General features: G+C 40.1%; 4 protein-coding genes across 10 annotated transcripts in view; 1 reads left to right on the top strand and 3 right to left on the bottom strand.

Moving 5' to 3' along the window:
• Window positions 1-1,163: 1,163 nt before the first annotated feature.
• On the bottom strand, window positions 1,164-8,173 carry Ada2b (Transcriptional adapter 2B). Of its 3 annotated transcripts, none has more exons than XM_033483841.2 (10): window positions 7,902-8,173; window positions 7,713-7,810; window positions 7,341-7,400; window positions 7,117-7,258; window positions 6,791-7,008; window positions 6,385-6,614; window positions 6,075-6,297; window positions 5,524-5,573; window positions 5,051-5,414; window positions 1,164-4,712 (listed from the first exon to the last, which is right to left on the bottom strand). In XM_033483841.2, the coding sequence occupies exons 1-10, from the start codon at window positions 7,906-7,908 to the stop codon at window positions 4,608-4,610; spliced, it is 1,497 nt and encodes a 498-aa protein (XP_033339732.1). In that variant the 5' UTR covers window positions 7,909-8,173; the 3' UTR covers window positions 1,164-4,607. The 3 variants fall into 3 exon arrangements, with proteins under 3 accessions (XP_033339732.1, XP_033339731.1, XP_033339733.1); XM_033483840.2 differs by having other exon boundaries at window positions 6,075-6,306; window positions 7,902-8,171; XM_033483842.2 differs by lacking the exon at window positions 1,164-4,712 and having other exon boundaries at window positions 5,129-5,414; window positions 5,524-5,613; window positions 6,075-6,306; window positions 7,902-8,172.
• Window positions 8,174-8,443: 270 nt separating this feature from the next.
• Window positions 8,444-9,482, top strand: LOC117228141 (uncharacterized). Its single transcript, XM_033483844.2, has 3 exons — window positions 8,444-8,842; window positions 9,043-9,168; window positions 9,254-9,482. The coding sequence occupies exons 1-3, from the start codon at window positions 8,834-8,836 to the stop codon at window positions 9,383-9,385; spliced, it is 267 nt and encodes an 88-aa protein (XP_033339735.2). The 5' UTR covers window positions 8,444-8,833; the 3' UTR covers window positions 9,386-9,482.
• Alg12 (Alg12 alpha-1,6-mannosyltransferase) lies at window positions 9,059-14,872 on the bottom strand. Of its 2 annotated transcripts, XM_033483838.2 has the most exons (8): window positions 14,601-14,872; window positions 14,031-14,163; window positions 13,495-13,668; window positions 13,263-13,416; window positions 12,762-12,906; window positions 12,415-12,641; window positions 12,080-12,328; window positions 9,059-12,018 (listed from the first exon to the last, which is right to left on the bottom strand). In XM_033483838.2, the coding sequence occupies exons 1-8, from the start codon at window positions 14,724-14,726 to the stop codon at window positions 10,302-10,304; spliced, it is 2,925 nt and encodes a 974-aa protein (XP_033339729.2). In that variant the 5' UTR covers window positions 14,727-14,872; the 3' UTR covers window positions 9,059-10,301. The 2 variants fall into 2 exon arrangements, with proteins under 2 accessions (XP_033339729.2, XP_033339730.2); XM_033483839.2 differs by lacking the exon at window positions 14,031-14,163 and having other exon boundaries at window positions 14,601-14,734.
• Window positions 14,873-15,134: 262 nt separating this feature from the next.
• LOC117228099 (uncharacterized) overlaps window positions 15,135-26,933 on the bottom strand; it is a 68,325-nt gene continuing 56,526 nt past the window's right edge. For 2 of the 4 annotated variants that reach the window (XM_076523300.1, XM_076523299.1), the window contains 5 exons: window positions 20,922-26,391; window positions 18,975-19,304; window positions 17,992-18,131; window positions 17,525-17,714; window positions 15,135-17,174 (listed from right to left, as the gene is read on the bottom strand). In XM_076523300.1, the coding sequence (XP_076379415.1) occupies window positions 16,902-17,174; window positions 17,525-17,714; window positions 17,992-18,131; window positions 18,975-19,304; window positions 20,922-26,391 (6,403 nt within the window). In that variant the 3' untranslated portion in view covers window positions 15,135-16,901. The remainder of the gene's footprint in view (window positions 17,175-17,524; window positions 17,715-17,991; window positions 18,132-18,974; window positions 19,305-20,921; window positions 26,392-26,933) is intronic. The other 2 variants (XM_033483775.2, XM_076523302.1) reach the window with 2 other exon arrangements.

The raw sequence follows: 26,933 nt of genomic DNA, 5'->3' as shown, positions 1-26,933 counted from the left end.
AGCCGGTTAACGTTAAAGCCTTTTAACGTAACGTTTTCACTCGTAATGGGATACACGCGTCGAGGTTGCGCATCGCGGATTAGAGAACACGATGACCATGCGCCGCAAAGAGATTGCGAGAATTTTATTCGAACGGGTAATTATTGACGGGAGGATGCGGCGCGATGAATTTATCGATAAAGAACGAGGGAACGGTTCGCTTTCGCAGCCAGTACGCGCATACATTGATTTAATGGGAACGGTGCGCGCGGTGCTGCTAATTGCGGCGCGAACGATCGGTTTAAATGCCCTATTACATTAATCGTTACCTGCCGCGTTCATTATTAAATCGCGGCGGCGGGACGGTAATTAGGGGGCAATCGTGGAAACGAATAATTAATTAATTTCACGGCGGTGCGAGCGTCGGGACGGGAAAAATAGTTTCGGAGTTAGGCTTGGGGAAAGACTATCAACGGAAGAAAGAAACTGCGCTTCGGTTGGTATCTTTTAACGGAAAATTATTCGATCGCGGTTGATTGAACGGATTAGAATCATAGTGGCGCGAGTCACATTTTTGAAAATTTTTTACTTGCGTCTTGAAGCGTCGTGAATGAATGAAATTCAAGGATACATGTATATTTAGAAACGTTAACTACAATTTCGTTGTATTTCCAGCGGAAGCGCTTTTAGTTTGCAAAGTAAATTTCTGTTTGTCTTCTGCTCGTGTACACGGCACGATCTATACATACGTAGCAGAATCTACAGATGTTGGATACGGAAATATTAAACATTGTATAAGAACCGGTAATGCAATATTTCGCGAGTTTTTAAAGGGATTGGAGATCGCGTCTTATTCGCATGGTATTATGGATCGCCGGAAGTATTGAAATCAGTAGAACATAATACTTCCGTCTTCTTTTATAAATGGTATCATATATCTCATTCACATTGTTTCCCTTTATTTTGATTTACTTTTGTCTACTAACTTCTTATTCGGGGACATATTTTGTCATTTTTGTTAATTAACAGAAGGTATAAACAACATTGAAATAAATGCAAGTACTGGTCTTAAGGAAAGATATCTGTCGCGCGATTTGACCTAATTCTCAATTATTGAGTTACTCAAAGGTAGTTTATCACTTTTACCAATTCGTAGAAGTTTGGAGGTATGAACAACGACGAAATAAATACAAACACTGTTTTTTTTTTAAGGGAAAATACCTATTGTACAGTTTATTTTATACATCAACGACTGTTTAAATCGCGTGTATAACGTTGAAAGCCTTTTCTTGTCATCGAAACAGTTTCGTATCGTTCCGAGAGCAACGAGGAGTAATCAACGCGTCGCGTATTACACAGATTCTTCGGTTTAACATCAAATCGATCTCAGACGACTGCGCGCATTTATTTTCTCTTTCTTCGCTAACTGAAACTCGTAACTTTCGAGCAGAACAAAAAAAAAATATTATTGCGAATGATTTACGAGGATCTATAAAATATTACACCGTAGTGTTCATTCGTGTATACTCACGGCTACGAATTTAAATCTTGTTTCCTGAATTCAATAAATTATTTAAATAATTCGAAGAAGAAGCGCGACGACGAATCCGTTCAGAATGGCGTCGTGCTTACGCACGGGTGTTCTGTAATATCGCCAGGTGATTACATACAATGCTAAACCGCATTCAAATTTGTATCTTAACGTAACCGTATGCGACGATAAAATTTTTTGGCATCGATCTGACTGAAAGCTTTTAATCAACTAGTTGCGAATTACAAGACACCCTGTACACATTCGATGAAACAGTCTATTCGTAACGGACCACCTCGTATAAATATTACAGTTAAACGACGGGTTAGTCGATCGGCGCGAGTTTCTTCAAAATAAAATAAAATAAAATAAAATGAAAAAAAAAAAGATAAAAATTGTTCATTTTCTTTATCACAATACGCAGACGACAAAACTAGCATCAGAAAACGGTGCAACCAACATCGTAAAACGATGAAAATATGTAATGTTAAAATCGAACTCGCATCGATCGACTACCGGTTAATAGAGGCAGCGGAAACAAAACAAAATAACGTGTATTAAAAGGCGTGGGTGAGCGTACACCCGCCGAAAGATCATTCACTGTCGTTGACAAAACGGTTCGCTCTGTTCGCAGGCAGATAGCATTACACCGAATAAAAGGGAATAGTCTTCTACTCTCCGTAAAAAATATGAGCAGCTATTTCCCCTATATATCTCATCACTTAGCCGTGTGTATCTCAAGCAAGTACGCTATAATAAGTATATTTTTTTTTTTTGTTCAACGGAAGATATTTCTGAATTTTTTTGTCTGTTTTATACATTAAGGTTTCACAACTACGAAACCGTAGTCTCCCAGTTTTCTTTCTCCTTTCGTTTAAGTATTTACATAGATATAATAGCTTTTTAAATCTTTTTTTTTTACATCCACACGACGATGCAAGCTAAACGATGACGATTCGTCGCTTGACCGCGCGTTTCGAAGCGTCTGTAATAACGAAGAGAATTCTGAGAGAGACACGAAATTACAATAAAAGCAAACGGTCAATCATTTTTTTTTCTTAGTTTTTTTTCTTCTTCTTCTTCTTTTGGTTAAGTTTGTTAAACGTACGAGAGAAATGGAGGATAGAGAAAAGTCGGCGACCAATTTACGCTAAATGAACGCTAGAAATGCTTCCGTACAATAGAAGCCGTAGAGAAGCGTACAACAATCTTTTCGCGAACGGCATAATTATATCTTTTCTTTCGTTCTGTCTGCGAGGAAATATCGTCGTGACACCGATCGATTCGCGAAAAATGAGAGGCAACGAGTGAGCGATGAAAGCCTTGCGAATTCGTAGGGTTCGCGGCGAGAAATCGTTTGTTCTACTACTATGAACTTGTGCGCGCGATTCGAGAATATTCGATGATTGGCATCTGAATGCAATTACCATATGAGTGTGCTAAAAACTGGAATGTTCGATGCGTGCCGATGTGTGCGAGTTTTGGTTCCTTAAGAGACAGATTGCGAAAATTAAACAGTGACAAATAGCTTAGCGAATACTGACAAGAAGTCCTACAATTTATAAGTAGATCCTACATTTCTTTCGTTTTTTTTCTTTTCCTACTCATTTTACTTTTAATTAGAAGCTGTAGTAGTTAATCGCTAACGTATCGCAAACAACGGACAAATAATCGCTTTATCTCAAGACAACGCGTCCCGAGCTCGTTATGTCTTTTTCTGCAGTTATCTGTTTGGCTCAGAACACCATCAGTATATCACACTATATGCTTCTCGCCTTCCAACACTTTTTCCTCTTCACATTACCACCATAATTTGTGCTTTTAGAAGTAGTATCACTAGAAAGGTACTAGTTTTCTCCGTTCTGTATGTACAAATATTACACAGGCAACAAATAAATTACCTAATAGTATATATATATAAACATATATATACATATACATCATGGTGATAACAAGTATCCCCCCCCCCGATCTGTTCTTTGTACCATTCCTTATCAATAAGGAACCTTTGCGGTGTTTAAAGAAACAGAGAAAAATGTTATAATATGTAGAAGTATGTCCGATTTAAAATCGAGGGTGTTGGATTCGAGGACTCCCTTTTAGAGCTTCATCACGTTCTTGATACTGTTAGGCCAATTTCCGTAAGTCGAACGCTTTTTCAGCTCGGTTTAAACTTAATATCGTAGTTTGAATTTTAATCACTAAAACCTCGTCGATGTCCCGGGTCTATCTTGACTCAGTTCTTCAAGGTTTTTGTCAAATTCTTCTCATATAAATTATCAATTACTTCTACTAGGTTCGATGAGAGGAGTTCCACTCACCTTCGAATGTTTGAAAATATATCTAGAAAAATTATTTTTTAGTCAGAATTCAATTATCACCCTAACCGGGAGTCAATGTCGACCGGAGCGATATCACTGCGCTCGTCCTTATTGTCAAGCATGGTAACAAATCACAATGAAAACAGATAGAAAGAAGTATGTGCAACTAGTAGCATGTACAAGAAAACGTTACAGTGGAAGAATTAATTGAGCAATACGTTCAATGGCTCTATGAAGGCAGTGTAAGAGATTTTCTTATACAGTGTTAAAACAAGTCTACTGTCCGGCTAAATGATAGAACGAAACCTAACACAACGATGCACATTTGAGTCAAACGCGACAAGTTCCTGGAATCGTTTTAACGGTGAATATTCGATACCTGAATTTTATTTTTCAAAAGCGATGGAAGAATAACGATAACTGGATAAATTGTTGCAGCCCGAATGGACTATAATTTTAGAATCTTGAATGCATCATTTTATTATTTCAAGCACTGAAATAATACATATGATGTAAAACTGAAGATCCAGTCCTTTGGTTGTAGCAATTTATCCGATCGCTGAAATTTTGTCTCTTCAAGAGTTCCATTAATAAATTATAGTAATGAACCAATCGTTTCTACGTATGTATACGTATACATATACACACATTCTTTCTCTATCTGCCCTATATACAATAATTAAATCAGACTCGGTTTTCAGTTATATCTAGGACTTAGTTTGCAAAATAGAGGGTGACTTAGAGTTGAAATGGTCATTAATCTTTTTTACACATGGTTAATTGGCCGCAATCCAGCCATTCGCAACCAGATAATGTAAAATCTTACTTTCTGGTTCCGATTGAGGAACAACGCCAGATCTCCTATTACCATTTAGATACTCCTGCAATCATATAGTTACCACGTAAAGGTGACCTATGTAAAATTATAAAAATACAGGGTGGTTTAGAACTAGCTAGACAGCTTTAAGAAATCGAAGAAAACATGTTAAGCAAAATATGATTTTAACCTCAAGATTTAAGGTGAAACTTCTTGTGGAAAAGGTCGTAATAATGTAATTGTTTACCTCATTAATAAATAAAATTTATATGCTAAAACAGATATTCTTTATAATTCTACCTAATAGTTTGTTACCAATAGTTGCTTGATATATTATAGGCTTAGCTTCTATGTAGCCAATACTTTCAAACCACCCTGCACAAACAAAACAAAGAAACTTACTTGCAACAACAACGTTTTTTGTGTTAAATACTGCGTTGGCTTCAGATCAAGCTGTAGACACAAAGATTTTTCTTGTTTCGTTAACAAATGCGCGGCAGCTTCCATTTCAATATCTCGCTCTTCTAAATCACCTATTGCTGAACACGATTTTCCGGAAGTTGTCGCAGTGTAGATTTTCTCTGTAGCAGAACTGGAGCTGGTAGAATGCTGGCTGGAAGAATTCAGATAGTTATCCGGCTCCGCCCACTGATTGGCTGGAGTCGTCGTCCGATTGGGATTGGTTTGACTGAGCGAGGAGCTGCTGCTGGGCAAGTCTTTTGCAGTGTACTTTCGGTCGATGGAAGAGTAACCTTTTTCTTCTTCTCTAGAAAAAAAAAAACAAGAAACCATAACACTTTTATGAGTACCGATGAGACGGTGCTGTTTCTCTACGAATTGAAATTTACAGACACAGTTTCAGAATACTTTTGTACCTTTTTTTTGAGGTGTGGCGGTGTATTGGTGTGGACGGCCCACTGCTGCCCTAAGTGAAATGCAAACTGATACAATCTGTTCAGAAATGCCTGGCAACACGCACCACAAATAATGGAATTAGTTTAAAAGGAAGCAAAAGCTAGCGCATAAAGTGTAATTGAAGCTGTCTTTAAGGAACCAGATTGTCCTTGGTTTCACTAACATTACTACTATCAATTTATTCCACGCCTGCTATACTCAAAACAAAAAGGTATCAAAATGTATATCGTTCATTGTATATTAAAATAAAATTACTACCTGCACCTGAATACTCAAAAACTTCATTAGGTATTATTTCTAATTTCAAAATGCAACATTTCGATTTTACCAAAAATGTTGCAAGACTCGGGAGCTCTACTAGCTTTTACGATTGCCTAATGATCTTTTTCCATTTGTGCAGATATACTCGTTACGGAGTACAATGAAAAACAAAGTATATCTTTCGAAAATAATTCCAACTGCACTCACAATGTGAGAAATGTTAATTCAACAAGAGGAAATGAATACTTACAGATTTTTTTTCGTTCCAGTGATCCGCGGCATCGTTTTGACCTTGAGTCTGCGCAATCACTTGCTCGAAATGAGCACACTCTTCGTGTCTCGTGATTCCGCTGTCCCGATAACGACACAACTCAGATAGACGCAAACGCAGCTCTCGTTCTCTCTCAAGATTGTTCAAGAATTGCTCGTACTCCTGCGCCGTGTAGAACTGAGCAAACGCTCGCATTCTGTCTCTGAATTCTCTGTAAATAGAGCAAGATCAGAATAGAATTATGTGAAGGTAGTAAATTATTTTTTTCCAAATAGTACCGATGCCGTACTTTTCTTCCTTAGATTGCTTCTTTCTCAGCGTTTTATCCTTCCTAGATGAAGCAAAGAAAGCGGATACAAGCTGATAATCGCGTACTACTCTTTTTCGTCTTGCTCTTTCTCTTAAATTGTTGGTGTACATGTCAACTTGGGCTAGTTTCAAAGCGATATCCAAGTCGTCATCTTCAGCTGGATTTAAGAATAACGAAGAAACAAGAGACTCTGCTTCGTGATTGTAATCCTAAAAAAATTTGATATTGTAGTGTGTATACATTTACGATAATACGTATAGGTTGTCTCAGTTAAATGAACTACACTTTGTTGTCCTAAGGCACTTTTACATACAACAATAAATGAGAGAAGTATTTGACTGAGATGCTCTGTGTTATGTTCTATACGAATTGTTTTTTGACTAACCCTTTCAAAATCATCTCTCTGTGGCATATAACCCAATTGTGCAGCCTCCTCTGGAGTAATGTCCAATGGTGGTAACCGAGATGTGAGATCAGGGGACAGAGGTCCATGATCCGACTTTGTTTGATCTGTGAGATTTGGTTTGTAGCTTTCTGTCGGTGGCCATGTGTGCTTGCCAATATTACCATCCAGGTACCTCGCAATATATTCTTCTTTTGCTTCTACAAGAGCAAAAGGAATACTGTGTATTATTAACATAAAAATCATCCTCATAAATTATTCCAAATGTAATTCTGAATATAGTAACGTTCATAATGTGAACACTGTACCTTCTGGTGTACGTGTTTCAATGTGTTTGCTGATATCTTCCCAGTTACCGAAACCAAATTGTTCAATAGCATCCAAAAGTCTAAGTTGTTCCCTGGCTGTCCAGTTCCCTCTACCATTAAATATACTAATGGTACCAGAATCCTATAAACGAAAATCTTGATCACGTGTGTCGTAAAATTTAAAAAAATATTGATTTCTATTCTTTTTCGTTGTCTGTACTCACCATAAATTGGTAAGAGTGATCATTTTTGTGAGGACCAATCTCAGCTCCGGCGGAAAAACACTGTCAATGTATAAAAACATTATTTTTCCTCTATCAAAACAATTGATTGCATCGGGTGAGCACACGTGCTCTTCGATCGACAGCAGTTTCATTCACCTCTCGCGAAGGCAAGTAGAACACATAATTACGGACTAACTTGTGAACAAATAAAAAAGCGCAAGAGTGGGGAACAAAAAAGGAATCGCAATACGCAAAATCCGACAAAGCCAGAAGGATAGACGAGGACACAAAGAAAATGGAAGAAGATCGTACGGGAGGGTGGGGAGGCAAGCATGAACACGTGACCGAGAAACAGGCGTTCACTCGACTCACCTGCAAGCAGAGGTCGAAATCTGGGCATTCTACACAACGAACGCGCAAACCTGTGATGTCCTCTTGACAATAGGTGCAGTTGTATTTTGCATACAAATCTGGAAGGAAATGATCTCAGCTGCATTACTATTCAGACGAATATAGGCCGCGACCGAGATCTATAATCTTGCCGACGACATAAATACATACCCGCCATTATTGTCCTGCAGGGTTCTTCCAGAATGATCCGGATGACGTCACCGCATGCCAGAAACCCATAAGTCCACGTATCACGTACACCGGGCCTGCGAATACGACCCCATTTTTCCGCGAAATCATATGAAAACGCGGAAAAACTGCAGTGCGCCTACCAGGACGCTCTATTTACCGTGCAAGCGTAAACTCGCGAGGAATCTAATTGGAAAAAATGTTGTTTACGACTGTTGCGTCGAGGAACGAGTACGCATGCGCACAGAGTATTCTTACAGATGCGAAACTCCGGCGTTTTTCGAGAACCTATTTTCGGCACGCATGCGTCCATAAGTGGTGGAAAGAAAGTTGCACCCACGGCGCATGTGTGCAATATTTGAATTTAACAATCACCAGTCTTATCTTACGGGAATGTTCGCATAAAATTCCATATGTTTGTATGTATGTGCGTAAAATAGTTATAAAATTCGTTTTCGGTATGTATAAAGATAGTAAAAGTATATTTTTTAATAGCATTTTATTCATGTAATTGTGTACATCTCTTAAAAGATTTTCTACTGTTTGGTATTTCGGATATTTCCACGTTTCGAATTTTCCGTATGAATTCTTTTCTTCCTTCTTCGTATAGTAAGGCAGAGAAATATTTTTAATGGAAATATAAATTAAAAGAAAACGGCAACGCTGTATGTATGTACATAGGCTATTAAAGACCAACCAATTACCGAATCTGGAGATCAAAGGTTCTGATTCGAGTTTCACTTCTAGTGTAGTAGCCTGCGCATGCGTCTCGTCGAATTATGGCTGTGCGCATGACAAAATTGTGTACATTCAAAAGAAGTTACATTTTAGCGGTATTCAATTTCTCTGTGCAAAAGTTGTTAATTTGTGAGTAAACCGAGATTTTTTGGGCAACATTACACGGCTGTTGCATCATGTTGGCTGTAAGTAAATGTTGATAATGTTATTTGTTAAAAATGATGCATGATAAAGTATAAATGAAAGGAAATCATATATACGTGTTATGCACGTAAATTATGTGTATGAGTTTTCGTTATTCATTTATTATGTTCTACGGGAGATTATGATTTTAATTGGGTTTTATGTGATGTAGATATACCTCGTAACTTTTCGAAATTAATAGGTTCACCAGTCAAGACTTTTTTATCAGAACACTGTTTTATTACGACAAACATTTTACACAGGATATGCGAAATTCATTTCGGATAAAGCATTTCAAAAGTTTAAACTACAACAAGCACAGATGCAGGTATACAAGACTCTGATGTTTAATTTCGTTGAAATGAATATCATCATGTAGTTTGTACTTAATTACTGTTTATTTGTATGATCAGTGTGATGATGGACGTCCATCATTTTTAAAACTTGGTTTACGCGATAAAATCTTATATTGGACAACTCTGGGATTAACAACATATGGTACGGTCAAAGGACTCCTAATACTTCGAGAGATTCACAAGGATTAGCATGTTTCTTTCATGTTACAGCAAAAGATACATCACAATTAGAAAGAGTTTGAACTACAGAAAACTGTATGTATTTCAATAAAATTTTCAGTTGCAATTTGGCACTTTTGATTATCTATTGCTTCAGCAATAATGTAAGAAGTAATATTTAGGTTTCAATATTTAAACATCTTATCGCAAAATATTATTACACAATATGTTACACGTATACATATATTCTTTGAATATGATTTATAATATATATGTACATAGAACATTGGAAGAAATTTCAAGGCACTTGAATGCTCTGCAAATACCAATATGGAATTCAATGCACTTCCTCTTTGTGATGAAGCATATCCTTCTTTTCCTAATGAAAATAGAAATGATGGAATAATCTTGAGCAATATGAGAAATATGAAAAACATGAAAAGCAAAATTTAAATGCAAAGTATTGAATAGGAAAAGATAAAACTATTACTAAATGTCTTATACATTTTTTTAGCAGTCGAGGGGAAATATTAAAATTGCATAGATTTTTTTTAAACATGCATTGATAAACATTACTTTTATATCAAACAATATATTGTTAAATATTTCAACATTTAAGTATATAAAAAAACAATTAGATCATTTTGAAGTACGAAAAATAATTGTTTACAAATTAATATTACATATAGCATACATACAGAATCATTTCTGGCACTTTTTCAGTACAATATGTTAGACAAATGCTTTACTATTTTATTTTAACATTCATTGGTATTTCAAGCAAGAAAACAAGGAGAGTAATCTTGTTTTTTCCGCGTTGGTAATGCATGAGCATCAATTATGAAATAGAATAGTTTCGTTATCACAGAATAACGTATTTACATTTCGCTATATCTACACAATTGCCCCATCAAAAAGCATAAAAACAGTCACTTAATTTTAACATTTAATCATTCGTGTTATTCTCAACATTCTGTTGTTTCAACTTTTCATCCTCTTCTTTGGAAGCATAATCCTGTCCTATATCATTCGACACGTTATCAACAAATCTTTGAGCATTTAAAGGGACGTTTCTGTTATTCGTATACATAGTAAAAGATTTTTCTTGAAAAAGTTTATCCGTTTCTGTACTTGAGCTGTCTTTTGTGTCAGTATTTTGAACGACAGTCCCTAATTTCTCCACATTTTGCAATTTTAAATTCTTTGTAGTTTCCGTTAGAACTTGAGTATCTTTTACTGCTACTTTTGGCAGAGATTGTGATCTCGGCACATCCTTTTTAATATCTAAATTCTCGGCAACAAATTGTTTCTCTTGTTTTCTTCGATGTATTAAATTCTTTAAGGACTCACTAAATTTCATCAATGTTTCAGAAATTGATCTGTCCATATAAGTTGCTTCAATTTCTTCAAACTCGCTGTTATCTTCAGAAACTAATTCACTCTTTATTTGTTTGAACTGATTTATGATATCCTTCAAACTTTCTTTGGCATCCTTGACTGTTTTATTGTCTTCCTCTTTTGTCGTGTCTGAAACATTTATAGATTCTTGAGACAGATTTGTGTCTGTCCCCTTCAATTCTTTAGCAACTTCTGTTTCTTTCTTCACATCTAAATCTTCATGTCCAAAGTCTTTTTCGAACTCTCTAAATTGATTTATTATATTCCTAATGCTTTCCTTAACATTAACTACTCGATGCAACTTAGTCTTCTCTTGTATAGTTGCAGGCATTTCTTTTGATTCCTGTTTTACTGTAACTTTCGATTTTTGTTGTAACTCTATTTTTGTTGGCATTATTTTTCTCGCAGTGATTTTTTCTGAACTTTCTGAAGGCTTCTTCTGATCTTCTATCTCTTTTTTGAGCTTAACTGCTTCTAATTTTCCTTGAATTAGCTTTCTAACAGTTTCTTTTAAAGTACTACCCTCTTGTTGAATTTTAGGTTTCTCTGTGATTATTTCTTTTTTAATTTCTTCACTTTTGGTGTCCGATTGTTTTTCATCACTAGTGGAAATATTTACAACAGCATGTTGTACACTTATGTTATTTTCAATATTGAGACTATTCTCTGTTTTTGAAATACTTGTTACTTTTTCTTTTTGAATTGGTATTGTTGCAGATAGTAAATTGCCTTCGGATAAGTTTGCAGCTTCTTGTGGCACATGTAATGGTTCAATATGTTCATCAGAAATATTTTGAGTTGTATTCAATATAGGTTTAATTTTCTGTGAAGTTATACCTAAATCACTTTCGCTGCTAATATTTAATGGTTTCTCAAATTCTTCTAATGACTCCATAATCTCGCCCAATATTGGTTCCATGTTCTTAGCAGTCTTATTTATTACATTTTCAATTTGCGTACGTTTTTCAGTATCGCTCTCGGCTGATCGCTTTGTAAGAGCATGTGCTTTTGCTTTCTTTGGATCGTATTTTATATTGGCTTTTCTTTTCATAATAAATATAATAGGCCTAGTTTTAATCCTTATAGGCGGTAGCATGTTATAGTTAAGTGCTATATGAGAGAAACCATCCACAGAATCCAGAATATCGTGAGTTTTAAGATAGGGTTTTATGTTTGGAGAGTATTTACTCTTAGCTTCCATTAGAAGGTGTGTAAACTGAAGGATTTCAGGATTATCAATGGTTAAATTTTCTTGTTTCGAATAACTGAAAAATTATTGAACTAGATTACTTGGATTCATATAATAAAATTAAGTATGTAACTTACATCCAAGAATCGTTTGTCTGTGTAAATCTCGAAACTCCTGTCTGAGCAGTGAGATCATCGATGTGCACATGCACTGGACCAATAGAGTCTTTTTCAAGTCTGTGTAATTTAGCAATAGCTAAACCACCAGGATAGTTAGTACCAGCAACGCATAAAAGAAACATGGAGAATAGAGCATTTAAAACTAGATGGCCTGAAATGATCATTGCCATGAATCCATGCCATGTACCTTTTGCTCTGTTCTCCCATCTATTTATGAAAAGATAATTGCGAATTTAATAAGATAAGAAATTCAAAAGAACCTACAGAACTGAATTAAGAAATAAAATACTTACATTCTATGGCAAACAGCTGCGGCACTAACATTCAGCAATGGAAATACATATATGATAAACCTCAATTCTTTATGTGGTAGAAATGAGAATAAAATAATAAATACAATACCAGGAACAGTTAATGTTCGAACTCGAGCATCCCAAAGCATACCCAAAGGTATTAGAAAATATGACAAAGCCAGCCCTCTTGGGAGTGCCGAATAAAAATACCATAAAAATGGTGATGTCTGTGTTTGTGTTAAGATTAGAAAAAAGTAGATAAAATTAAAAGTATATGAAAAATTCATTTTCAAGATATTTTATACTTAAAAAGCAGAACATATTAATTATACTTTAAGAAAGGATACACCCCAATCACTGCTTTTATTAAGAATAGTGTTGAAGTAAAAGACTTCTCCCTCAGGCCATAAAATACGTCTCCAAAATATGGAATCTATTGTAACCGTTAGTGTTAGAAAAAATATACCAGCTGGAACCGCAATTTTAAGTAGTCTAAAAATTATTACTATTATGAAATGATTATTCGCTAAAAAGACAAATGAATTTTAATGGATGAAACATTTCCCGTAATAAAATTCTTTCTTAATGATTTTTTCGTTTTAGTTTAAATAGTAAAGTCAAAATTTATTGCAGTGTATTAAATGAGGGATTTATGTTTGATTTGGTTATTGTTCTTTTTTTTTTTTTGAGAGAGAAGGGTTTCATTTGTGTTAATAAGTTTTATAAGCAAACGAAGCTTACAAATCAGTGCAGTTTTGCAGAATGTCCCTTGATGATTCTAATCACTTCTGTTTGCAATGTTACAGCCATACTAGGAATCAATGGTCCGCAATATAATGTGTAAATACCTTGGTATGGTCAGTTTCTTGTTGGCTATATCGTATAAAAGGAATAACCCCAGTAGCATAGCTAGTTCTGCTCTGAATATTATTATTGCTGCTGCAGACGACCAAATAAATATGATGTGACTTTGCTTTAACCACCCAAATAAAGCCAGTAGTACTAAAATAAATTAATAATGCAAATCCTATTTGTTTCATAGACGTAGAAACCTCAAATCAAAGAGAATATATGAATTACCTAGTGGCATTGCCATTATATTTGGCAAAGGACGGCTTAAATAATACATGAAATGATACTGTGTCACAGTTATCGCGACAAACCATTTTGTAAATTGTAAACCAAAGATACTTTGCAAAGCATCTCTATACAGCTTCAACATACTTATTACCAGCAAACCCAATATTGCTCTTACTGGAAAATAATACAGATTACTTCTTTATTCTTATTTGCTACTCAGAAAACTTTGCTGCATTCATTCATTCATATTAATGACAGACCAGGCAAGGATAAAAAATACTCCTTTTGTTTTATATTATGTTCTCTTTACATTTATCATAAATTTCATAGTCAATTTTTTGATAGCCGCAGAAATTTTAATTTTAAACAAACAAATTATTTTATAATAATGTCCAACCATTTAGAAGCTTACTAATAGATTTTTCTTACCAAAAGAATCACAGCCCTTTTAAGTGGAAAAAGTTCCTCAGTAATGTATACCATAATATAGGACAGAGGGAGCAATATAAATGCAGTTCGTTCAAAAGACAACTTACCAACATATTGAGCAAAGAATTTATTAAGTTGCAAATAATTAATGGTTGCTATTAGCGGCGTTGCCAAACCTGATATTATAATTGGTCCTACGAATGATCGTGGCACAACTCCAGGAAAATCATGATGATCATACTATCACAGAATAAGAATATGTAGCAAACAATTGACATGAAACTTCAATATATTTTACAAATACACAAACATAGCAAAAGCATATAACTGGAATGTGTGATTCGGGTGCTGCATTAAATAATTAATAGAAAAAATTTGAAAAAATATCCCACTACATGTTGTGCAAAATTCCGTTCCATAGACTGCATCGAAAATTGGGATTAACGTGTTATTAGAGAGTTAAGCGAACCGAAGCTGTATCAGCTGATCGTGAGTTTATAAATACATGCATCTGCTTCTAAATATAATATTTCAGTTTTTGCGTAATATCTGTTCGATTGCGTATCAGCTATTTATCAAAAAAGTCGCAGTTTTTTCGCGTTGTCTACCTACGTTGGTTTAATTCATAAAAGCTCAAATTTAGGCGACAGTTTTCCAAGAAATTCTATAATAATTACCTCGGTCAGGTTAAAGCCATGGTATAAGATGTCGTGCATAGCCTGCAGATTGAAACTTTCCTCCACTTTTGTGAATGGACAGTAGAGTAAATGTATCATGGAAACCAAGATTATCAAATGATCCATGTTTTCCCTCTATACATAGATTTGACTCAAAATCATCGTACTATTTTATCGTTCAAATAATGACAAGCTGACGAATAGAGACGACTTTTTAAATACTCCTCACACCGGGAATACCACGTCGTCTGCTGTGTTGGATCACGACCAAATCAGTGATATCAATAATGTTCGTAGCTCGAAAGTCCCTAGTACCGTTAATGTTTTGCACTGCGATATTTGATCACCAAACTAATACATTTATTGGTTTAGATTCATCAATTATCATTACTGTTTCTCTTAAATAGTTACGGATGTTAAAAAATTAATTAGTTATTGCTCTTTTTTAATAATAGATATTTAAAAATCAGATATCTAAAAGAAAAAGCTTTAAAGTAAAAGGCGAAAGATTTATGAAATCAATATGGGAAAACATAAGTTTTGGGAATTTTATTTTGATAATTCAGAATTATACGATATCTTTGTTTCTGGTTTTTTTTTACAAAACGATGGAGATTACAAAAGGTTTTACAGAAGGAATTAACAAAAGCTGGATTTCATTTAAATGATTTTTAGAAGTTCGTCGTTTAGTGAGACGGTTGTTGTTTTTAAACAAAAAGTTAGTTTATTAGCTCCCAATATTTAATCATAACAATAACTTTACCACACTTTCTCTCGTTAAGGGTACTAAGCGCTATAAAAATGTATACATACGTATGTGACGGATAATCTCGATGAAAACTTAGAGAATAAATCACGATACTCGTGATTCTGATCAAGCACCGTGTTATCAACGTTGATCCTTCGGGTCTAAGCAATTTTCACTACTCAAATACGATTGTAATGCGAAGGCAATACGTGTTTTTGGACGAATGATTGCAAAGTTCACTCTCGTGTAATAGTTCACTAACGCTACAGTATAAAAAGATATAAATACGTATACAAAGTAAGCGATACGAACTGTCTCTTACAGGTCATTACAAAATACAGTATCACAAAAATTTTGAGGCTCGTATACCCTTTTGATTCGTTTATTGTTGCTCAATTTATAAACATTAGTTTCGATATTAGATCAATGCGTATGAAAAATCTTATCGAAGCACATTATACATAGTGCTTCTAGAAAAACTCAACGTTTCATATGCGCCCATATAATAGATTAATTTATAACATTCGATAGACAAAGCATAACGTTCTTTTCTTTTTCACCGCCATTGTTCTGAAAAAGCATCGTATCAATTTATTAAATTTCTTTCACGGTACATATGTACAATACACAGACAAGGTTCCGTTCAAACTGCAACATGCTGTTCTGTTTAAACTGCAACATGCATCTCTGTTCGAATTAGAACTACAATTCCAGGTATCACTTTCGTTTCGCACACTTCTCACTGCGTTCAATGGGGATGTTGACGATGTTTCGGCATAGTAAATCGCGTATAAAATTGTATAAGTTTTTCGCAACCGGCAAATTATCTTCGTACAAAAATGGCGTCGATCGTGAACAAAAGAGGCACACACTCGTGCCGCAGAAAATCTCTTAACAATTAATTTACCACCAACTGTCTGGGATGCGAAAGATCCAACATTTTGTCCGTATGCTTTACAAACACAGATTTCTCTTTATCAATCTTTTTGTTCACACTTTTATTAATGTACGCAGTCTTTCACCAATATTAAAATCGTGTTTGAACGCATAAACTGAAATGGAATACCACAAATTTTAAAGAACCTTGAAGACAATGCTTATTTTCATTTTCATCGATACTTTCGATTCAAACTTTACCAGAAACCTGTTAACAGTAATTTTCGCGAGCGTGCTACACAATGAGACAGCATAAAAATCTTCTTTCAGATAATAGTACCCCAACAAAATAATTACTCTACGTACAAACGAATCGCTCGTTCGCCAGTGATATTGCAACTGGCAATGAATAATTTATTAAGAACTCTTTAAGTTAAGAATTATAAACTTTGCGAACCGCTGAGTAAAATTTCCATTTACGCGTGCGTTACTTCATAAAAATTTAAGAGTACAATAAGAATTTCTTTCGCAAAGTTGTAAATGCCTTCGAATATTATATTCACGTTCCTCGCACATATTTCTCGACTTTTCGTTCCCGAAAGAATATGGATTGCGCCAATTTTGTTTCCGATCGGCGAGCATAGAAAAGTAGTTAGGATCGTTCGCTGTCGCGTTAATTAGCGTCTCGGTTTCGGTGCCCGGGAGTGCACCGGTTTGTTGTGCAGCATGTGCTCGCATTTGGGAATGTGACGATCGGCGGCGGATTTGTTGAATTTCCTACCGCAATGGGGGCACTGGATGTAATCGCTGGTGTCGCTGGGCGGCGGCGGCGGCAGGTCGCTCAGCTTGCCCCCTGCGGCCAGGTGCGCCTGGACCTGTTTCGCCGAGCGTATGGCGTTAATGAAGTCCTCGTGTTTGCGCCGCCAGTTGCTCTTCGTCTCCGGAGGTTTCTGAAACAGTCGAGAGAAGACAATCGCCTCGTCCCTCCGGAGCGTTTCGCGCGTTCTGCCCGGGAGGATTGTGATCCGCAACGGGAGTTATTGCGCGATCAAGGTGCACGGGAAACCGCCGAGGAAAAGTCTCACGGCGCGGGAAAATCTCGCCGAGCAGCGCGAGATGCTCCCGTGACCTTGGACGCGAAGCGGGGAAGTTCTGCGCAGGGGGTACATATTTGGTGCACGAGGTGCGTAGAACGTTGTGCTTGACGGGGTCGTGGCGAGTTCGGGACTGAAGCAAGCGAGACAGCCGGCGAAGAGAGTGCGAACGACGAATTCAAGAAGCGGAATAAGGGGATACTGACCTCGGGTTGCTGCTTTTTGGCGCATCCTTTTTTCACGAATTTCTCTAGCTCGGTACCTTTTACTCGAAACATTACCGAATCGAATAGCTTTCTCTTCTTTTGACCCGTTTTTGTGCAGATTTGTTCGTGCAGGCCAACGCGTTCTTGGGCGAAAGAACGTCCGCATATTTTACAGGGAACCAGGAGGTCGCTGCGAGAATGTTCAGTTCGAGTTATGGCTTGCAATTACAACTTGGCGCAATCTAAACAAGCTGACTTTACGTTATCTATTGCAAATTTTAGCGTATTTCAACAAGCTTCCCGATACCGCGGGCAGATCTTTTTTCGAAAGGATTTGCTATATAGCTTCAAATTATTTCGAGATCATTTTTTTTCGATGCTCGTGGCTATACGATAAGGTGCAGGCTAGCTGTAACTATGTAAGTACGATAGAAGCGTTTGGTAAATCAGTGGCTCCAGATTCTTACGGGGTACAATTCGATCCGCTTTTCGAGGAAGCCGATGACCTGGACGAGGATGAGGCGACATTGGACGTCTTCGGCTTCAAAGTCATTTTAGACTTTGGGGTGGAACTGCTGGCCTGCATAAGGACGGAGGGTGTCTGTTTCTGGACAAAATATTCATCAACATTAGTCGCGTTTCAATTTTGAAATTTCATTCCGATTAACGGCCGACACCGGCGCTACTCCAGAGAACTGGAAACGTACCGTGCGCCTGTAAATACCTTTTTTTTTTTTAATTGGACAGCGGGAAACTCGGAATTTTTGCTCGCACGAAGATCGATTGTTTAAAGAGTGAACGAGGGATAATCCATGTGCAAATTACACTTGGAATATCTTGGTTAATCAATGCACGGAAACAGGAGACATTTTACTGCGAAAACACCCGTCGACTCGAGACGGTTCTCTACTTACTTCTCGCACTCTTAACTTCAAGTAGCTGTGAAACATTTACCTCGCGATTCTCGGCTGGTACAATTACGAAACATTAATTTGATCTACACCTAAGCGGTGGTAAATCTGAAACTGCGGAAGAGGCACATCGTAATCCTATTTTATTGCTGCGAGGTTAAATAACGATGACGATCAACCCTTTGCACTCGAAGCTACTTTAACTGTAAATATAAAGTCATTTTTTCTAACTTATAGTATTTCTATTTTATACGACAAAATGCATTTTACGCGTATGAAATTGACTCTTGGGACCCACGCAACAGTTACACTATTCACAATTTTTTTAATCCAAGCTTTGTTAACATAAAAATGATCTTGAAACGTGATGTAACAAATTTTAGTGGTGCCTCGGAGTCAAACCACTCGAGTGCAAAGGGTTAAAATTACAAACGCGCGACAAACCTGTGGCAATTAAACACGTTAAAAGCGATATGTTATTGTTAAATCGATTGATTCGTCCAATCACGTTCCTCCCTTAAAGATCTATCATTACTCACTTCGATGGACGGTCTTTTTAACAGCGGCTTCCTTGGAAATAGTCCGTTATTTTCCTTCGGCGGTTGCTCGTCGTCGTCGATAACAAATGTCTTCTTCGCTGTATGCAGGTCGTTATCGTACTTCGTTTCGACCGTTTGGTCCTGTAAATGCAGACCATTCTCGAGTACGGTATCACCGTCGACGACATCCGTCGATTTCCTCGTGGTCGTCGTAGTTGCGGTTGTCTTTCTATTTCCAATTGGCTCAGCATCTTTGGTAGGCGTTGTCCGTTTGGTCGGTTTCGCGTCCGAACCTTTCAATTCTGTGGAAGGGCGCTGGAACAAAGCGATCTGCCTTCAAAGTCGTCGAAAAATTATTATCACAGTCCACCGATCGTACGAGGCATAAACACGCGAACATCTGAAAATGATCACTGAAATATCTCGCACCGAAACGTTCGAAAACTTCTCGCAAGCTTCGAAAATGTAGTTTTCCGCGGATCGGTTTTTTTTTCTTTTCGTTATTTCACCGAAGTTATTTCGCCAAAGTTTAAAGAGTTCGCGAAAATACAGGTTCTGGCCGAATACTCGGCGAAATTTCCAATTCGATAATTGGATCGGTCTCTTAATTAATCGTTTGAGTGCCGTTGGTCGTTGCAAAAACCTGGTCGAAACGCGCGGACGGATGCGACGGCGATTCCGACGGTTTGCATCGGAATTTGCCAACGCTGCAGAATTGTAACCTTTCAATGATTTGTAAGTGCAGGTTTTGTAACATATGACTACATTGAATTGCAGTCATTCTGAATTTAAGAATTTAAGAATTTGAGAATTTAATAGCCGACTTTTTGGGGATCAGTACGGCGATGTTTGAATTTCTGGGACCGACATGGTGACAATTTGAGGCTCGCAGGTCAATATGGCGGCGGTTTAAACCCCGCAGATAAGTATGTTCGATAATTTGAACTTTAGAGACCAATATGGCGGCAATTTGCACTTCACGCTCCAGTATGGTGATCGTTTGGATCTCAAAGACCAATATGACGGTAGTTTGAGCCTCGCGGATCAGTATAATACAAGTTCAAGTATCGTAGCTTAATATGATGGCGGTTTAAACCTTACGGATCGATATGACAGCGGTTTAAACATTATACATCAACAGGGCGTCAATTTGCACTTCGCGGATTAATCTGGTGATAACCTCCTCATGAAATATGGACATTGTTTCTCTACCCTAGACCAATACGGCGCCAGTTTCGACCTCGCAGACTACAATGGCGTGACCTTGAACCGTGTTGATCAACGTGGTGATAATTTAGAACTTCGCGGATCGATACGATAGCACAGATTATACTTCATATACTAATAAAACAGTAATTTCAACTTCACCGAGCAAGAATGATTAAAACTGAAACCTAATGGAACAATATAGCGGCAGTTTAAACATGGACTGACACGACTTCGAACTTCGCGGACCAACATAGTAGCAGTTTAAACTTCATGGACGAACTTAGTGTTTATTTAAGCCTCATAGACCAATACCGGGACAGGTTGAATTTCGTTGATGAATATAATAGTAATTCAATTTACACGGACCAATCTCAGTACAGTTTCAACTTTGTGGACAGATATGGCGGTGCTTTGAACCTCACGGACAAATGTGCAAATAGTTTACAGTTTGAACCTCGTACATGGCAGCAATTCGAACTTCACGGACGAATAGTGGTTATCGAGCTTTCCAGGCCGATGCGATGATAGATTCCAGTTCCTGGACCAGTATGACGGTAATTCGGGATCCGAAGAGTTATATGGTAGGAATTTGAAGCTCATGGAGTACCATGAACTCTCATCGGTTACGAAGAGTTACCGCGGCGCGAGGTTCGAACGATTAACCGCTAGAAATCTTGTACCGATCAACTGCTTAAGAAGCGAACGCGGTTTGCGAACGTTTGCTAAAATTATGCTCACCCTCGTCGCCATGTCGGGACTCTTCGACGGCGGCGAAAGCACGCTCCTCCTCGCTCGGATGTTCGTCTCGGCCGGCTTCGTCGGCTCTAGACTGGGACTCTTCGCCACCCTGGAGAAACCGGTCGCGGACTTAACAAATCGTTCCGAATCTCGCGAAGCGCCAAGTCTCTCCGATCGTTTCGCCTGGGACACCTGTTTCCCGACTCTATCGCATGCAACGCTACTCGACACACGCGGCTTCCCCTCGCCTCTCGAAGCATTACTCGCGACCGCTGATCTCGACGCCCTCGCCTCCTCGCGATAGGAGGAGCTCGTGTCCTCGATGGATCGCCGAATGTCCTCGATCGATCTCAGGTGTTTCACCGACAGAGAACCATCCCCGTCCGACATACCTGTTGCCGATCCCGCTTTGTTTGCCCTTCTCGAGCCGGTCGACTCGCTCTTGCTCGACTTGCCGACCTTATCTCTGCGCGATCTCGCTCTCTCCACGGCCGAATCGACGTCTCGGAAGAGTTTGCGCCTGCATGCCAGGGCTCTGGTTCTCCCAGCGGTTTCGGCGGAGTCTCCACCCTTCGCGATTCTTTTCCGACGTCGATCCGACTCCTCCTCCCGCTTAGCGGCCTTGGCTCGGCAGGAAGGCTCGCTCGTCGAGGTCCTCTTCAAACGCGTTCCCGAAGGTTTGCTCCCGGTGCTCCGCGGGGAATGCGCGCTCCGCTCGAGCGCCTTTAGCGAAATCGTTCTCGAATCGTCCTCGAAGCTCTCGGCCCTCGATTCCTCCGTTTGTCTTTTCTCTGCTACCGATTCCCCGCTCCGCCGCCAAGTATCTGGAACCGGCTCGGCGCCGTTCTCTGCGTCAATAGAGTCGAACCGCCTGAGTGCCGACTCGACCGAGTCCGTCCGCTCATAATTCTTGCTCGATGATCCTCCGTCGTTCACCTCGGCCGTCCCAGATACGCTGGAATTACTTTGCCTTTGTATTCCGCCAGCCGCGGCCGGCTCGCCCTCGAGCTCCTGTGTTTTTAAAGTCTTAACGACGGCTCTTGGCCCGCCCCTCATGACCTTCCGCACGAGTTCTATGGAGCCCAAAGTTGGAGCCTGCCTCGACAGGCTGACTGTTTGCCTCCCGGATCCCGAACTTTCGCCGGGATCCTCTGGGCCGGGCATATCTTCCGTCGTACGGCGCTTCGTGCCGCGGAAAACCGATCCTCCCGGAGAAGGACTTCCGCGGAGGGTGTCCGCCTCTCCTCTATCCTTCCGCGATAAACAGAACATGTCGGAGTCTAACGAAGTTCTTTTGCTCTTGGTCGGCTCGCAATTAGTCGGCGACGTTCTCGATGACTTCGAGTAAGTGCCCCGCTTCGCGTATCCATCGGTCACGGCGATCTCCTCAGAGGTCCTCTCCACGGATGCGAAGCTTCTTGTCTCGGACTGCAAGGTAACAAGCTCGCGTTCTCGCGAGCAAACGTTTCCGGTCGGTCCGTCCTTCGATCCCTGTTTCAATCCCGATGCTCTCTCCACCCTCCCGGACAGAGTCGAGGCAGCGCAATCGCTCTCACGATTTCTTTGATGCTTTATGATATCGCGAATCAATCCCGTCGATCGCAGAACATTGCCGGACCCTCTGCGAATGGCTAGCCTGGCCTCTTTAGCCAACTGCTCGGGGCTTTTAGGCGATCTGCTTTTGGTCCGCAGCTCTGCGAACTTGGAGCTCTTCGAGTTACTCGGCCTAGGTCGCAAGCCGACCGTCGTGGCTGACTTTTCGCTCTCGTAGCAGAAGAAGTCTGGGCTCCTGCTTGCGACAGGTTTCGTATCTTTTGGCAATTCGAGGACGTTGGGATTTCTAGGCGATTTACCTTTAGAGTAGGTACCTGTGGATGGAGGAGTTTTGGTATGCCGGCGCAGTTGGTCCTTTGGGGATTTCGGTTTGGTGGACGATAGCGAGCTACGCAGCGGCTCTGTTGTGTATCGTGATAACAAAGGGCTACTGCTTCTGCTATCATCGATGTCCCTGGTGTCAGGACCGATCGACGATCCGCGCTTAGACCCGACAGGACTCTTAGGATAGACCTCTCCTGTGTCATTAGAGGGTCTGGGTTTCAAGCTGACGGTTGTAGCCATCTTTTCTGTTTCATAGCAGAAGAACTCTGGACTTCCGGATGACTTATCGTTGGAAAAGGTGTTTGCTGGTGGAGGGCTCTTCGAATGTTTGCGTGCAAGATCCTTCGAGGACAAGAGTCCCGGGGACGATCTTCTACTGTCTATTATATATTGTGCTAACACAGGACTGCTGCTCCTGCTAGTTTCGTTAACATTCTTGCCGGAAGTAGAGATATCCGGTCTGTTCGACAATCTGCTCTCAGACCTCGCAGGTTCGGGGCTCATAGAATAATCCCTCGAGGGTCTGGGCTTCAGGCTCACGGTTGTAGCCATTTTGTCTGTTTCGTAGCAAAAGAATTCCGGACTTGTTGATGGCGTATTTCTTCTGCTACCTGATTTTGTATCTCTATTTATGTTGTAGGCGTCAGAAGTTTTCGGTGATTTAGTTTTAGAGAAAGTCGTTGGTAGGGGACTCTTGGAATGTTTACGTGGAAGGCCCTTCGAGGGCTTGGAATGGCCATGCTTGGAAGGGAAAAGTGTTAAAATTCTTTTATCCCTGTCCGTCATGTACATAGGACTGCTGCTTCTGCTGTCGTTAACATTCTTAATCGAAGTTATGACATCGGGGCTCTTCGATAGCCTGCTCTCAGGCCGCGCAGGACTTATCGAGTCTTTAGAGGGCCTAGGCTTCAGGCTCACCGTTGTAGCCATCTTATCCGTTTCGTAACAAAAAAATTCCGGTGTTCCGCTTCTACTTCGATCCACGTTCGCCGCAACGAACCTCCCAGGCTCTTCCCGATGAAGTTGCGGACTCTTACTCATTGGACCGACCGCCTCCATGTGTTTCAACGAGACCGGAGGCGAGACTCGATACGAATCAGCATTTCTAGCAACTCTGTGCTTTTGGACGGTGTTTCTTGCACCAGCTTCTGCGTTTCTCGAAGCTCTCTCGCATTGCTCGAGAAAGTATCGCGACACCGAGCTTCGTATTCTCCGTTTGGATTTTTCGGCAACGTCTTCGGGGGAGTCTCTTCTGCTCGAGTCCACGAATCTGTTCGCGATATTACTGTTCATCTTGCCGATCGAGAAAGCGGGGCTCCGCGCTTTCTGTCCTGTCCTTGCGTAGCCTGTTCTCGTTTTCGTTATCGTTTCCGGGGTCACGAACATGATCGTGGCAGATCGCTCGGAGACAAATTGCGGACTCGCGTTTGACTTTCTTAAGCCCGTCCTTCGAAACTCCGGCGATTTTGTAGACGTGGTTCGAGCACTGGAAAATTCATATTTGTCGGACGAAACTTTTCTATGGTCGCGATGCTTTAAAAGGTTTCGAATCGTGTTTGGGGATTTCGATACGATCTCGCGTCCCTTGGCAGTCATTCCTGCCGTTGGAGAGAATTTTCTGGACTCGCGATGTAAAAATTGAGGACTGGCGCTTCGATCTATTGCAAGTCTCTCGAAAATATTTGGCGAACCAGCTCGACTTGGTTTCAGATCGACTTCAGCATCGATTTTCGTGTAACTTTTTACGCTTCCTGTCGGCGAAGGAGTTCTGATCTTATCAAGTTCGTGAGTCTTGATGAATCTGTCCACGGTGTCGTCCACCGTCACGGGTGATTTTGTAGAGATTCTTGTTACAAACTCGCTGTCGGGTTCTATCTTTACGACAGAACGATTCTTTGAAAGGTCCGAAGCCAATTTCTTCTTGCTTTTCGAATCGATCGCATAAGTTGTTGCCGATTTTTCCGATTCCTTGCAAAAGAACTTGGCGCTCCCGCTTCTGGATCTCCTGTCTTTTAAATAATCAGGCGATGATCTTGCAACAGCTTTGGAATCAATCGCATAAGTCGTCGCCGATTTTTCCGATTCCTTGCAAAAGAATTTCGGGCTTCCGCTACGAGATCTTCTGTCTTTTGAAAAATCAGGCGACGATATTCCAATGGTATTTGAATCTACACTTGTTTTTCTATCAATCGCATAAGTCGTTGCTGACTTTTCAGATTCTTTGCAAAAGAATTTGGGGCTTCCACTTCTGGATCTACTCTGCTCCGAAAAAACCGGCGAAGATCTTCCAATGATTTTTGCAGCTATTTTTGCTTTCGGATCAATCGCGTAAGTCGTCGCCGACCTTTCAGATTCCTTGCAAAAGAATTTCGGGCTTCCGCTACGAGATCTTCTGTCTTTTGAAAAATCAGGCGACGATCTTCCAATGGTATTTGAACCTGCTCCTGTTTTTCTATCAATCGCATAAGTCGTCGCCGATTTTTCCGATTCCTTGCAAAAGAATTTTGGGCTTCCACTTCTGGATCTACTCTGTTCTGAAAAAACCGGCGAAGATCTTCCAATGATTTTTGCAGCTATTTTTGTTTTCGGATCAATCGCGTAAGTCGTCGCCGACCTTTCAGATTCCTTGCGAAAGAAATTCGGGCTTGCACTCCGAGATCTGTCGCTTGAAAAATCTGGAGATAATCTTCGAATGGTTTTCGGATCAATCGCATAATTCGTTGCAGACTGTCCTGGTTCTTTGCAAAAGTATTTAGGGCTTTCACTCCGAGATCTACTGCCTTTCGAGAGCTGAGGAGATAATCTTCCAATAGGTTTCGCAACTATTCCTGCTTTAGAATCGATCGCATAAGTCGTTGCTGACTTTTCAGATTCTTTGCAAAAGAACTTGGGGCTTCCGCTTCTGGATCTCCTGTCCTTTAAGTAATCAGGCGATGATCTCGCAACAGCTTTAGAATCGATCGCATAAGTCGTCGCTGATTTTTCCGATTCCTTGCAAAAGAATTTCGGGCTTCCGCTACGAGATCTTCTGTCTTTTGAAAAATCAGGCGACGATCTTCCAATGGTATTTGAACCTGCACCTGCTTTTCTATCAATCGCATAAGTCGTTGCTGACTTTCCAGATTCTTTGCAAAAGAACTCGGGGCTCCCGCTCCTGGATCTCCTGTCCTTTAAGTAATCACGCGATGATCTCGCAACAGCTTTAGAATCGATCGCATAACTCGTTGCTGATCTCCCAGGTTCTCTGCAAAAGAATTTTGGACTTCCACCTTTGGATCTGTCGTTCAAGTAATTTAGCGATGATCTTGCAGCCGCCTTCGAATCAATCGCACGATCCGCGGCAGACTTCTCGGACTCGCTCCAAAAGAATTTCGGGCTTCCGCTCCTAGATCTGCCGTCCCTCGAAGATTCCGGCGATAATCTCGACAACCTAGCTTTGGAATCGCTCCCATAACTAGTCGCGGATCTCCGCGGCTGCTCGCGATAAAATTGCGAGCCGCGAATCCCCCGTTTCACGGTTCTCTCCGTATCCGAGAACGACAGCATCTCCTCGAATCGTTCAGAAGTCGACGCTTTTCTATCCTTGCTTCCGCTACGGAATCACAACGAAGACAGGCAAATTCAGAACAACCATAAACATTACTAGAACTGCGCTTCGATTAACTCCCACGCTCTCATCCTCTCCTCTATATCTCTACTCCGTTACTGGTCGCGCTGTGTTAATGCTGTCTTGGTAGCGTAGTTAGAGCACGTACAAACATAGGTGTGAATCAGCGTGAAACGTCTCGGCGCGATTGTTGCAGCAGGATAAAGCCGGCGTCGTGGTCGTCGTCGTCGTCGTCGTCTTGCTTCTTCGGCTCGAACAGCTTTTTAGTCGACTCGTTTATGGTTAAACAAATTACGGAAGCTCCGCGATTAAAGAAAGCCACTCGTCCCCCGGACTCGTGAAGCCAGAGAGAAAGAGCGAGAGGGAGTGAGAGAGATCGCGGCGTACGATGCCGCAACAATGACGATTAATGATTAATACCTCCGGATAGCCAGGCTGGAATCGACGGTTCACAGTCGGACGAGGGCGATTGTTAAACGTTGATCGAGTGTTTAATGTTCTTCGGCCGATTATCCTTCCTCCGATAG

Source organism: Megalopta genalis, chromosome 6 (assembly GCF_051020955.1).
Source record: "Megalopta genalis isolate 19385.01 chromosome 6, iyMegGena1_principal, whole genome shotgun sequence".
Classification (NCBI taxonomy): Eukaryota; Metazoa; Arthropoda; class Insecta; order Hymenoptera; family Halictidae; genus Megalopta; species Megalopta genalis.
Note: the sequence above shows the minus strand (reverse complement) of the source record. Positions and strands in the feature narration are given on the sequence as shown.

Excerpts from the sequence above, each read along its gene's own strand:
- Ada2b (XM_033483840.2), bottom strand. Across the intron at positions 7,401-7,712 it reads ATTTCGACCTCTGCTTGCAG|TGTTTTTCCGCCGGAGCTGA; the intron begins GTGAGTCGAGTG and ends ATACATTGACAG. Across the intron at positions 6,307-6,384 it reads AAGCAATCTAAGGAAGAAAA|AGAATTCAGAGACAGAATGC; the intron begins GTACGGCATCGG and ends CTCTATTTACAG.
- LOC117228141 (XM_033483844.2), top strand. Across the intron at positions 9,169-9,253 it reads TACAACAAGCACAGATGCAG|TGTGATGATGGACGTCCATC; the intron begins GTATACAAGACT and ends TTGTATGATCAG.
- Alg12 (XM_033483838.2), bottom strand. The coding sequence starts at position 14,726 with ATGGATCATTTGATAATCTTGGTTTCCATGATACATTTACTCTACTGT. Across the intron at positions 13,669-14,030 it reads ATTCTTTGCTCAATATGTTG|TAAGAGCAATATTGGGTTTG; the intron begins GTAAGTTGTCTT and ends ATTATTTTCCAG. Across the intron at positions 12,019-12,079 it reads CAGACAAACGATTCTTGGAT|TTATTCGAAACAAGAAAATT; the intron begins GTAAGTTACATA and ends ATAATTTTTCAG.